Source organism: Portunus trituberculatus, chromosome 23, assembly GCF_017591435.1.
Source record: "Portunus trituberculatus isolate SZX2019 chromosome 23, ASM1759143v1, whole genome shotgun sequence".
Lineage (NCBI taxonomy): Eukaryota > Metazoa > Arthropoda > Malacostraca > Decapoda > Portunidae > Portunus > Portunus trituberculatus.
The window spans coordinates 10,915,622-10,929,792 of NC_059277.1; the positions used below are offsets into that span (position 1 = coordinate 10,915,622).

The window sequence follows — 14,171 nt, forward strand, 5'->3', positions numbered from 1 at the left end:
AGTGTAAAACTCAAAGAAGATACAGCAATTTAGGTGTAATGATGTAACATTACCACACAACATGTTTCGTTTGTTGTTAATAGTGGTATAGATAGCAAGATGGAAATACAGGAGAAGGCAGGGAGTTCAAGAGTTTATCAGTAAAAGGTATGAATGGTTGAGAATACTGGTTTATCCCTTGCATTAGAGAGTTGGACTGAATAGGGATGAGAATAAGAAAGCCTTGTGAAGCCAGGCTGCAGGAGGAAGGGAGTTATACAGTTACCAAGATCAATAGAGCAGGTAGCATGAAAATAGCGATAAAAGATAGAAAAATAGAGAAAAAGATGCAACATTTCAATGGTGAGAAAGAGGCTAAAGACAGTCAGGCAGAGGAGGGGAGTTGATGAAATGAAAGGCTTTTGATTCCACCCTATTTAATAAAACTGTGTGAATGGAACCCTCTCAAACATGCGAAGAGTACTCCATTGTACATAGTTAGCAGTTGGAGGGATGATGCCTCAGAATACATAACTGTGGAAGCTGTTTTAGCAAGAGATGAAATGTGAAATTTCCAGTTCAGATTATGAGCAAAGGACAGACTGATGATATTCAGTGTAAAAGAGGGAGACAGTTGAGTGCCTCTGAAGAAGAGAGGATAGGATTTAAAAGATTGTATCGAGTTAATAGATGGAGGAATTGAGTTTTTGAGTCATTGAACACTAGTAAATTTTCTCTGCATTAATCAGAAGTCTTAGAAAGATCAGAAGTCAGGCATTCTGTGGTGTTCCTGCATGATCTGTTGACTTCCTGAAGGGTTGGTCATCTCTGAAAGAATGTGGGTGGTATCATCAGTGTAGGAGTGGATAGGACAAGTTTAGTTAAGATCATTAATGAGTAATAGAAAGAGAGTAGGTGACAGGACAGAACCCTGAGAAACACCACTATTAAAAGATTTAGGAGAAGAATAGCAGTCTACCACGGTTGCAATAGAATGGTTGGAAAGGAAACTTGACAAAGTTGCAGAGAGAAGGATAGAAATCATAGGAAGGTAGTTTTGAAATCAGATTTTTGTGCCAGGCTCTATCAAAAGCTTTTGATATGTTCCAATGTGGCAGCAAATGTTTCACCAAAATCTCTAAAAGAGGATGACCGAGAGTTAGTAAAGAAAGCCAGAAGATCATGAGTAGAGTGACCTTGACGGAAGCCATACTGCTGATCAGATAGAAGATTGTAAAGTGACATGTGTAAGAATCATCCTATTGAGGATAGCTTAACAACTTAAGACAAACAAGAGATTAAAGCTATTGGAAGGTATTTTGAGGGATTAGAGCAGCAACCCTTTTAGGAACAGGCTGAATATAGGCAAACTTCCAGCAAGAAGGAAAGATAATAGTTTATAGACATAGTTAAAGGAGTTTAGCCAGGCAAGGTGCAAGCATGGAAGCACAGTTTTTGAGAACATTAGGTCCATAAACCTTCCAAGGGTTCAGGCATGGAAAACATTGTTTTGAAGAGCATTGATTGAAGGCATGAAATAGTCAGAGGAAGGAGGAGAGGGAGGGACACACCCAGTATCATTGTAAGGTGCAGTTGTTAGCAAAGGTTTGAGAGAAGAATTCAGGTTTAGAGACAGATGAGATGGCAGTGGTACCATCAGGATGAAATAGAGGAAGGAAAGATGAAGAAGTAAAGTTATTGGAGGTATTTTTGGCCAGATGCCAGAAGTCATTAGGGGAGTTAAGAGTTTGAAAGATTTTGACATTTTCTATTTATGAAGGAGTGTTTGGCAAGTTGAAGAACAGACTTAGCATGATTCTGAGCAGAAATATAGTGTATGAGATTCAGGAGATGGAAGGCTCAAGTAGCCTTTTTGGGCAATCTCTCTATTATGTATAGCACATGTTAAACCAAGGCTTAGAAGATTTAGATTTAGAGAAAGAATGAGAAATATATGCCTCTATGCCAAACAGTATCGCCTCAGTTATGCGTTCAGCACAGAGATGGGTCTCTGACACAGAAACAGTAATTATTCCAGGGAAAATAAGCATAGTACAGTAATACCTTGAGATACGGTCGTCCTAACTTACGATTATTTTGAGATACGATATGAAATATTCGGAAATTTATGCCCCAACATACAACGAAAAATTTGAGATATGATGAACGATAATAATTATTGTAGAAGCGATCGCTAGGTAGCAAAATCTGCGGTCGGCTGCCGCCCGCTCAGTTTGTTTGTTGACGCCTCATTGTTCAAACACGTTGTGTTATTCGTTGTGTTTGTGCTCATTTTTCGTCTTATTTTGGATTAGAGATGTACCGATACCAAATTTTTGGCCGATTCCGATACCGATACCGATATTACTACTGATACCGATACCACCGATACCGATACTATTACTTATAATGATTACTGCACTGGACACCAGGATGAGTTGGTGGACGGCGAGCGTTATCAGATGGGAGGCTTTGTTTTGGGGGATGCTGTAAGTCCTTCTGAGGACGATTGTGAAATAGGAGCAATTCTAGAAGCTTTTTGAAGCCATTTGCAAAGGTAAATTACTCAGTAATTGGAATGAATATCTTCTCAGTCTTCTGATTCTTGTCAGTTATTTTAAATTCTTACTTCTTACTCCTTTAGCGACCATTTGGTCTTGTGCATTTTCATTATTAATTTTTATTGACGATATTTTGGCGGTCAAAAATATTTTTGAAATTATTAAAATTGTAAAACGAACACAAAATATTTGCAAAGAAACTCATTTTGTTGAGTATTTTTGTATTTTTCTCTTTAATTAAATTTGACATCCTTTGATATTAATTCATTAGACATTAGTAGACCAATTCAGAAACATGAGCTTTCACCTAATATTTTCAATTAAATAGAAAAAAGTTTAGTCTATTCTAAATTTCTAGGTTGTGGCTTATTACCACAGAAAACAGTATTCTATGACATACGGTAATCACCACGGAAACTTAATACGCCGTATTATATTAATTTGGTATCATCAATATCTTATATTGAATATATCACTTAAGTAGTAAATTCCTTTAAGGTATCGGAAGTATTGGCATAAAATAAGCCGATACCGATACCGATACCCGAAAAATAGGCCGATACCGCCGATTCCGATACCGATACCGATGCATCGGTACATCTCTATTTTGGATATATATACTTTATTTTGTTATTAACTATGGGTCCCAAAGTTAAAGACAAAGCTAGTGAAAAGAAAAAAACCTAAGAAAATGATCACGATGTAAGCAAAACATGAAATTATCACGAAGTATCAGCGTGGCATTTGTATCATCGACTTGGCAAAGGAATATGGCCACAATCCTTCTACAATATTCACAATCATAAAATTTAAAAAGCCACCCTTCAAAAAAACATTGAGTAAGTTTAGCATTAGAAATAAGTTTAGCACTTAAGTAGTAAATTCCTTTAAGGTATCGGAAGTATTGGCATAAAATAAGCCGATACCGATACCGATTCCGATACCGATACCGATGCATCGGTACAGCTCTATTTTGGATATATATACTTTATTTTGTTATTAACTATGGGTCCCAAAGTTAAAGACAAAGCTAGTGAAAAGAAAAAAACCTAAGAAAATGATCACGATGGAAGCAAAACATGAAATTATCACAAAGTATGAGCGTGGCATTTGTATCATCGACTTGGCAAAGGAATATGGCCACAATCCTTCTACAATATTCAATCATAAAATTTAAAAAGCCACCCCCCAAAAAAACATTGAGTAAGTTTAGCATTAGAAATAAGTTTAGCAAAATAGCGATGTACCGATGCATCGGTATCGGTATCGGAATCGGCGGTATCGGCCTATTTTCGGTTATCGGTATCGGTATCGGCTTATTTTATGCCAATACTTCCGATACCTTAAAGGAATTTACTACTTAAGTGTTTATGTACATTACGTACGTATAAATGCTCCTCCTCCTCCTCCTCCCCCCCCCTGCAGGCCGCAGCTCACCGTCACTGTGGTAAGTAAAATACGCTAGCTGGCAATCTGTGGAAGGTAAACAAAGGACGCATCATTGTATCACATACAAAACTTATGTACCACATTTCCACAAGGCTTTCCATTTTATCCATTGTAGTCATGAGTTCAGGTGGTTCTTTTAGCTTGCAAGGAAGATATGATCTCACCAGCCTTCTCAATAGAGTCTGCTGACTTGAAAATGTTAGACAATAGATGGAGTCAAGCCATGATGGAAAGCAATGCTATTAGTTTTCTCGCCTCTCTCGTGTCTGTAAATAATATCCAGCTACACTTCGAGAGTAAGAGACTTCCTGGTCTTCTTAGCAACACTAGGTGACATTGCAGGGCGTTTTGGTGGTATGTAGAGCGAGGGAAGACGAGCTGCTGCTGACGCTGTTATTGTTTTGAACAAAGAGAGTGAGTGGCGCGTGTTGTCCATGAGAGGCGCTGGTGTATTCAAAAGCCTGGTGGCTTGCGTGATATGGTGGGGCTTTCAAACTTGGAAAAAATTACCTGGATAAAACTTCGTTAAAGCGAGTTTGGTGTTCGTTAAACGAGCGGATGGTAGTAAAAGGAAACCTTCATTGTAGCGAAATTTTTTTGTGTGAACCTTCGTTAAGTGGGGGTTGCGTGTATCTTGATACCATCTTTGTTTCTGTGACATCTGAAATCTGGCATAAAACAAGGCCTATCTATCTGGGAAAAGAAAAATAAACATAGGCACATCGTAATTCTGTATAGAAATAAAAAAAATTTCCATTTCTCCCCCTCCCAAATATAAAATAAATAAATAAACTTCTCATAAACATACGTACTTTTGAGGAATAGTACTTTAATAAAACATCGCTTGAGTATTAACAACCTCAGCCAATGCATGAATTTTGATATCATATTATCCATTTAACAAACTCACTATTAAAATTATAATATTACACTTAACCCTCGGCTATCGCGCCCAATTGGTGCCGAAATAGCCGCGCTATAGCCGAAAACGCGATAGCCGAATTGAACAACTAATGGTGAAAATTGTTATTGGTACCGCAACCACAAATTTTACTCCTAATATCCCTCATTTTTACTTCTTTTCAAATTACTGTATAATCCATTGGTACCAATTAAAACATGTCAAGGTTATAACATAAAAAAAAAATTACATCAGCTCATTGTATTTACTAGAGATGTACCGATGCATCGTTATCGGAATTGGAATCGGCGGTATCAGCCCATTTTTTGGGTATTGGTATTGGCTTATTTTATGCCGATACTTACGATACCTAAAAGGAATTTACTACTTAGTGATATATTCGATATAAGATATTGATTACTGAGTAATTTACCTTTGCAAATGGCTTCAAAATGCTTCTAGAATTGCTCCTATTTCACAAACGTTCTCAGAAGGACTTACAGCATCCCCCAAAACAAAGCCTCCCATCTGATAACGATCGCCGTCCACCAACTCATCCTGGTGTCCAGTGCAGTAATCACTATAAGAAGTAGTATCGGTATTGGTGGTATCGGTATCGATAGTAGTATCGGTATCTGCCCAATTAGGTGGTATCGGTATTGGTATCAGAATTGGCCAAAATTCTGGTATCGGTTTTGGCCAATGAGCGCTTAGATACCTCATGACGTTATGGCTGGGCGCGCGATAGCAGGCATCTGAGGTCGCGATAATGAAATTTTAGCAGCTTTTCATGGGTGCGTGATAGCAATAAAATGCGATAGCTGAAGTCGCGATAGCCGAGGGTTGACTATTTGCATACCTTGTACTCAGAAAACAAGCATGAAGCACTGAATCAATATAGGCTGGGATTGTGTGTTAGATGCTCCCAGGCTAACTGACTACTCGTAACTCACTGTGAGACTGTGAGTGTGTTTCCGTACCACACCCCCCTTCCCTTCAGAGCTCATGTTTGAACATGAACCGACTGGTAGATACAGCGCCGCCCATCTACAACAGGCGTTTTTTTTTTTTCTCTCTCTCTCTCTCTCTCAGACATGAGAAAATCCATCCAAGATTTTTTTAGTTAGTAGGTAGTGTAATTATTTCCCCCCCTGGTAGCTTCAAATTTTCACCCAGGGGGAAATTTCCCTCAGTTTGGGAACCACTGCAGTCTAGATCATAGAGGATAGCAAAGTTGAAGGCTAGTTCACTAGGATGGTCATTGAAGCTGGTAGTGAACACTGAAATCTCCAAGGATGGAGATCTCCATGAAAGGAAAGGAAAAGAAAAGAATCCTCTTTTTTTTTTATTTGGCATGTAATGTTATTTTATTCATGAAAGGAAAGGAAAAGAAAAGAATCCTCTTTTCTTTTGATTTGGCATGTAATGTTATTTTATTCATGCTGACCAAGGATGTAAGTAAAGTATGACAATCAAAACATTTAGTTTTATCTAGTGTGAATGTAAAAAAATAAAATAAAAATAAAATTCATTCATCCTATATGCTAAATATCCATTATTGAGGTGAATTTGGCCGTATAATCGTATTTTTAAAACTTATTTCATAAGAAATAAATATTCATTTGCTACCCGTAAATTATGATATCCTTCACAGCCATTGAAAGCCACTATATAATTGGTTTACCCTCTGTTGCATTATTTTCATTTCATTGATTGGTTAATGATGGAAATACATATTGTATCATCTAAAGGTGATGAACATAAAAAAAATTATGTAAAAATCTAAGGAGTAACAAATCTTTCTTGAGACATTACACTGGATGCAAAGTTGCCTACATATTTTTTTCTTTGGCCAGTACTCTAAGTTGAGCCCTTACTAGTATTTCCAGCACTACTGCAGGGTAAGGAGACTCGTTGGGGGTAAAGTACGTAGGTGTATTCTGCAGGGACCAGTACAGGTGAGGGGAAGTACAAAGGAACACTGGACTGGCTAGCTAGTGGCTGGACGCTGGTCCCCTCTCTCCGTGTTTCTGAGGCTGCCTGAGGCGGGCGAGGGTAACACTACCTAGTTGCCAAGTACTGCTTTTATTACCCTAGCAACAATAGGATACAATGACTTACATACGGTTTACAATAATGCATTTTACATATACATACACCTCCCTCCCCCCTCCACGCTTGTAGTCTCAGTCTCGAGCAGTCTGCCTTGGAGCCGTTTTGAGCAGCGCAATTCTACTGGCGGCTCACTGCACTGGGCTCCACACTCCGGAGGGTTGTTGGGTAGAGGCACTGGACGCAGGAAACGACGGTTGCGCCAGTACACCCGACTACTGGGGACACGCACTTCATAGGTCCTGGTTCTGCCAACCCCCATGACAATGCCGACCTTGTCCCAGCGGTGAGTTTTGGGGTCCTGCAGTCTGACGTGCTGGCCGACACTGAGCTTAGAGAGCTTCCGTGCCTGGCTGTCATACCGTACTGCTGCACTTTCGGCACGGACAGCTGCACGGCGGTCACAGTCCTCGGCTCTGCACTGCCACTCCTTGGAGAAGGCATCTGGGTGGGCAGGGACACATGACTGAAGTGGGCGGCCGTACAACATCTGCGCTGGTGAGCGGCCGGTGAAGTTAGGAGTGTTGCGAAGCTCCAGCAAACCTTGATCAAACTCCTCACAATCAATGTCTCCAGATGGGGCCACCTTCAGTATGAGGTGCTTAATGCACTTCATTGCAGCCTCCACGTGCCTGTTAGCTTGTGGATAGTGAGGGGACGTAACAATGTGTCGCATGCCCCATCGGTCTGCGAAGCTACGGAACTCTTGGCTAGTGAACTGGGGGCCTCCATCTGTTCTTAGGCGAAGCGGGACACCCACCTCCCGGAAGTACTTGCAGAACATCCGGATGGTGTTGGAGGATGTCGTGTCACCCTTGCAAGGGACAACCACAGGCCACACGGAGAGTCTGTTTACTATCACCAGGAATGACTTTCCGGCGACAGTGAAAAAATCTGCAGACACAGACTCGAATGGCCGTGTAGGGTGGTCATCGTTCAGGAGTGGCTCCTTCTGCTGGCTAGGCTGGAGGGTCTGCAGGCTTGGACGGTGCTTGCGATGTCCGAGTTAATACCCAGCCAGAAGACAGTCTGGCCAGCACGGCGTCTGGTGGCCTCAACACCACGGTGGCTGTCGTGAAGGTGGGTGAGGACGCGGCGTCGCAGGACAGCAGGAACCACGATTCTTGTGCTGTAGAACACAAGATCTCCATCGACATAGAGGTTGTCTTGGAGCTTCCAGTACGGCAGGAAGGAGTTGTGCAGGGCATAGCGGTCTGAGGGGAAGCCGGTGACGACACAGTCGAGTAGCCGCACGTAAGCTGGGTCGCTCCTCGGTGCGTTACGCAACTCCTCTAGGATCTTGTCCTCGTCAGCAGTCGCACTCACGCCCCTCACAGTCGCCACAGTATGAGAGGAAGCAGTGGAATCGGCACACAGGGTTTCATCTTCCGGCGTTGGGTGGCTCACAGGTGCATGAGATAAAGCATCTGGGATCCGCAGGTCCTTCCCAGCGCGCCACACTGCCGTGAAGATGTACGGAGACAGTTTCTCTTTGAGACGCTGGAGGCGCGGGTTCTCCACATCGTCTAGCGTATAGGAGTTTAGGATGGGGACCAGGGGGCGATGATCTGTTACGAAAGTGAAGTGCTGCAGTCCCACCAGGTAAAACTTACACTTGGATGTCGCCCAGATAACTGCCAGTAGCGCCAATTCAATAGTGGCATATCTGGTCTCAGCCTCTGTCAGGAACCGAGAACCACATTGAATGAGGCGTTGTCGTCTGTTACCATGGTCCTGTAAGAGCGTGAAGCCAATCCCGTTCAGCCTGGAGGCATCCGTCTGCAGAATGACTGGCAAGGTGGGGTCAAACGGAGCAAGGACGGGAGGCTGTGACAGCGCACTCTTGACTTGCTGGAATGCCTTGTCGTGGTCAGATGTCCACAAGAACTGCCTCTTGGGACTCTTCAGGAGCCGGAGTGGGTGAGCAGCAGTGGAGATGCCAGGGGTGAACTCAGCTAACTGGTTGACGAGACCCATGAAAGATCTGAGGTCTGTCAGATTGGAGTAGGGAAATCCCTGATAGCAGCCACTTTCTCAGGGTCAGCAGTAATTCCGGCCTTTGACAGGATGAAACCACAGAAGTTGATGTGGGGTGCAGCTACCACAAACTTCTTCCTGTTGATGGTGATTCCGAATTCACGACATCTAGTGAGGACTTGATGGATGCGGCAAAGGTGGGTGGTGTAGTCGGTGTTGTACAGCAGAATGTCATCCACCACTTTCACGCAGTTGTTGATGCCTTGCAGAGCTGCATCACCGGTTGCTGCAAAGCCCATCGGTCCCCTGCAGTACTGGAACCTGCCATGCTGCGTAATGAAGGTGGTGAGATGCCTGTCCTCCTCGGCTAGCTCGATCTGCCAGTAGCTGTAGAGAGCATCCATCATCGTGAAGTAGCGGGCTGTGGACTCCACACTACGAACAGCGGCGAAGGGTGTAGGTGATGGGTGAGCTGGCCGAGAGACTTGCGAGTTCAGCTTTGACAGATCTGTAGTGATCCTCACACCTCCAGTAGGCTTAGCGACGGTGACAAGTGGGTGGCACCACTCGGAAGGTTCATCTCCTGCAGGCTTTATAATCCCCTGATATACCATGGACTCAAGCTCTTGCTTCACCTAGTCCTTGAAGGCAAGAGGTATCTGCCGAGGGGTGTGGACGGCAAAAGGCACTGCACCATCCTTGAGATGAATTCTCATGGGTGAACCAACCATTGGCTTCAGTGGCGTAAACTCCAGAGCCGATTTGTCTACCAGCACGTCTTGAAACTCCTTCAGGAAGTATGCAGCAGCTTCTGAAGGTGACGTGGTGCTGGAGAATGGTAGTTCTGCACACTTTTTCACATGTTTCACCTCCAGGATTGGCTTAGGGAAGTCCTTGGAGATGATGACCAACTCTTGGCAGTGGCCAAAGGAAAGCAGTGGCGTCTGGATGTCTTGATGCACCCGGATTGCAGCCAAGCAGGACTGCTTTCCCAGCGTGAGAGTGGCCGTTAGGATACCCAGATTTCAGATCCATCAGCTGTAAGGGTGGTGGTCTGCGGAGGAACCTGTAGCTGGTCTAATGGGATCTGAAGGCTCTGCAGGTGTTGTGGGCCCATCACAGTGATGTCAGCTCCTGTGTCTGGCATCATCTGTAGGTGTGATGACCGACCCTCATGCGTGACTGATGGTGACGTGTTGAGGCATTGCAAGGCTGGAGCGGGGAGACATCACACGGCGGCAGGAGGGCTGTCTAAGCTTTTGCTGTAGAGAAGGGGCCCCGCCAGTGGCATCAGTGCCCTGCTTCTGGAGCCGACAGTCCTTCTTGCAACAAGAGTCAAAGTGGCCAATACGGGAGCAGAGATGGCACTGGGCTTTGCTGGCAGGACACTTGACGGTGGAGGCAAAGTGGCCCTGGCAACCACAATTGCGGCAGGTAACCTGGGCTGCAGAGCAGGCTCCTTGTCCATGGTGCGTGGCACAACACTGGCACAGCTCGTCTGGTTTCGATGGCTGCTGTTGGGGGGGGTTGCTTGCTGAGGCTTTTCTGCTTCTTGGTCTTCTGGTGATGGGTGAGGGCTCTCACTTGGGCAGGCTGGGCACAGATGGCAGATGTGGCGCACCTGGCAGCTTCATAGGAGCGGCACGCCGTGACCATGTCCTGCAAAGAACACTTATCATCCAGGGAGATGAGGCGCTGAATCAGCTCATCATCCCGGACACCCATGACGATCACCATCTTGAGCTGTCTCCACACAAGCTGACAGCTTTCCAGGGCAGATGTCAATCTCCTCAGCAAGGCGTCGCAGACGTACGTAGAAGTCTGCAAATGTTTCCCCTTCCATCTGTCTGCAGCTGAGTAACTCCCTCCTGCGTATGGCCTCATTGCGTGAACCCTTGATGTGCACCTCAAGAGCGTCCACCACCACATCAACACTCTTATCTGTGGAAGGAGGAATTTGTAAGTTATGCTCCAGTACACGTTGAGTCTCAAGAGTGAGGCACATACGCAGTTGAATGAGCTGCTTCTCACGCGGCAAGCTAGACAGGTCCACCATGGTAGCGTAGTCCTGCCAGTGCCGCTTCCATTCACGAAACAGCTGGTAGGTGGCATCAGGCTTCAGCGGTGGAGGAGTCTGAACAGCAGGCTTCTGGGTGGAGGGTGGGGGGTGTTGAGGCAGAGTGTGATGGGTCCCGGCGTCGGCCGAGGTGCCCACCGCAGGTGACTGGTTGGGTTGCTGCTGAATCAGCACACCTATCAAGGCCTCAAACCGAGCATTGTCCTCCTGCCTTCTGCTGTCCTCCAACTGTCGTCGTCGCTCCTCATCCCTGAGCCTATTTTCCTCCATCCATCTGACAAGCGCCAGCAGGTTGGGCGCAAATGGTGGTGGCGGTGCTGCCGGGGTCTCGGGAGGGGCGGCGAGGTGAAGCAAAGCGTTAGCAGCATCCTGACTCACGTCCTCTTCATACTCGTCACCAGCGTAAGGCAGAGTGGACATGGTGACGCGTGATTTATGCTGCAGCACTCATAAATCACCTACGAGAAGTGTGAGAGAGTCAGTTTGCATATGAACGAACGTGCGTGTGTGTGTGTGTTAGTGCGGCAGTGGCGGAGGTGGGGGAGGGCTGGGGCCAGGCGGCAGGGCGGGTAGCGACTAGCGACAAAGCACGAAGCGACGCTCAGTCACCCCCAAAGCATGAGAGGAAGGGTATACGTCGCTCGCTGTCCGAACTGATGCTAACAAGGTCCCCTTTTACATCCCAATGCCTCCTGAGGATGCAGAAGGCCCGGCCACGCACAACATACACTAAAACAAGGCACAACACTTTACACTGCACAGCACTTCACTTCACACGCGAGAGTCACAGCTCGCTGCACTGAGGTAATGGCGCCGGCGTTCCACAAGTTCCTCACTGGTTTGCAGAAGTTTTCTTCACTGCGCCATCTAGGTTGAGCCCTTACTAGTATCTCCAGCACTACTGCAGGGTAAGGAGACTCGTTGGGGGTAAAGTACGTAGGTGTATTCTGCAGGGACCAGTACAGGTGAGGGGAAGTACAAAGGAACGCAGGACTGGCTAGCTAGTGGCTGGATGCTGGTCCTCTCTCTCCGTGTTTCCGAGGCTGCCTGAGGCGGGCGAGGGTAACACTACCTAGTTGCCGAGTACTGCTTTTATTACCTTAGCAACAATAGGATACAATGACTTACATACGGCTTACAATAATGCAATAACTAAGGTAGCTACGAGCAGCATCTTTAATGAGCCAAACGTTTCGACATTTCATCTTGTGTCATCATCAGTGGTCTAAAATAAAATAAAACGATAAAACAAATATAAGTTTAAAAGAATAAAGTAAAAATACAAAGAATTACAATGGTAAAAATTCACACTATCATAAGTGGGTATGCTGACAGAGTATTGTTGAGGGATGGCTTTACTTGGGAAATATATAGGGATTCCAGTATTCTTAAACTGTTTCTATTACAGGTGGCGAGGATATAGTCCAGTCATATTAGGTCACAAAATGGTGAAACCCGGAAATAATTGCAAAAGAAATGCTTCCACTTGCATAATGTTCAGAACCATCCTCTAAACACCAGAAAAAAATTACACCCAAATATACCTATGGGAAATGCCTCAAAATGCATGTGTTTCCGCCATTAAAGAAAAACGCATTTTTTGCCTTAACTTCCTTATTATTAATCCAATCCAAATTATTTTTGTACCAAAACCTATGTTTTCAAGGTCAAGGAACCTAATTAAACTGGTATATTTGAAATTAAACAATTCCTTTTATAAGAAATACATAAAATATAACATCATTACGAAAAATATGCAGCAAAGGTTTTCTTACACTACTGTACTGATACACTTTTTACAAGATCTGATTTAACTTTAAACCTGATTTAACTAATTCTAAGTAAATATTCATTTATGTAAATCACATAGTTCCTGATTTAACTTATTCTAAGTAAATATTCATTTATGTAAATCACATAGTTATTTAATGAAGTTATTAATTTTTTAGTCACAAGAAAAGTAGTTTTTCATGTTGCAGTGGATATTATCTGTTCCTTATTTTTTCACAACTCATCTTCTAGATCCAAGTATGGTTTGGGAGCATTTGTGCAGATTTCACCTTTGCACTGCCGGCATGCTTTTGTGCACTCTAGTCCATGAGCCTGACAACTACATCTTCTAGTGCTACAGCCAGACTTGCAGTTGCAATGCACAATTTCCAAAAGTTCCTTTGGGGCTGGTTCCACATCGGTCATAATTGGTAGGAGAAGATCACCTGTTGTTTTCCATCCATAGTTAACTGGGTTCATGCTTCCCGATTTGCCCATCCATTCTTGAATCTGGAAGTATACCCGTAAGCTGTGATACCGAGATGAAGCTGATGTGGGCGGCAAAGTCTGGGGTTGAACACACTTTGAACTGCTGACAACTTTTTCGCAAAATCGCCTGTAGCGTAGGTTATCTAGTCCTTCATTCTCAGATCCATGGTATAAGGCAACAAGGGCTTTTTCTCCTAAATGCACGATATTATCCTTAGATAGTCCTTCTCTACTGAATTCATCAGCCACTGTTGCAAAACCTATATTATTCATTGCCATTTTCAGTGCAACTCCTTTTCCAATACCAAATAGGTGAGATGTTGTATCGCATCCAAGTATAGCGTGTATGAAAAGGAGTCGTGAACAGGTATCAGGGCCAAAGATTGATTTAGCACTCCTGATGTTCCAAGTACGTTGTTTGGTTGAGGCCTTCTTTGGTTCAGGTATCAAGAACAAATTATGTGCTGCAACATCTGCATGGAAACAGAGAAGCACAAGAAGGTCAGTGTCATCACCCACAACAACTGTCTCGCTTGTCTTGGCTGACTCAACAGCAGTCTGGACTATGAGAACATCTGCATCATTTTTTGCATGAACTGTTTTGTATCCTTCTGCCACAAGGGAATCGCTAAGAAAATTTATGAACCTTTGTTTATTTTTCTTATTAGCTAAAAATTCATCTTTCTTGAGGTTATTTATTGTCCTTGCTGTGAAGTTGACTGTTGGCCCATTTCTGTATCCAGTTCTTCTCTGGTGAGTAGCATCCTTAATTGATGGTTCATCATCATAGCCATCAAAGACAATGGTTGCATTCTGGTATCTCTTACCAATATAACATTGTCTGCAACATGCTGCA

The 14,171-nt window shown here is 44.1% G+C and overlaps 1 protein-coding gene across 1 annotated transcript; it reads right to left on the reverse strand.

Annotated features, from left to right (window-relative positions):
• Window positions 1-7,033: 7,033 nt before the first annotated feature.
• Window positions 7,034-7,786, reverse strand: LOC123507620. The gene has a single exon (XM_045260634.1). The coding sequence runs from the start codon at window positions 7,784-7,786 to the stop codon at window positions 7,034-7,036; it is 753 nt and encodes a 250-aa protein (XP_045116569.1).
• Window positions 7,787-14,171: the final 6,385 nt, after the last annotated feature.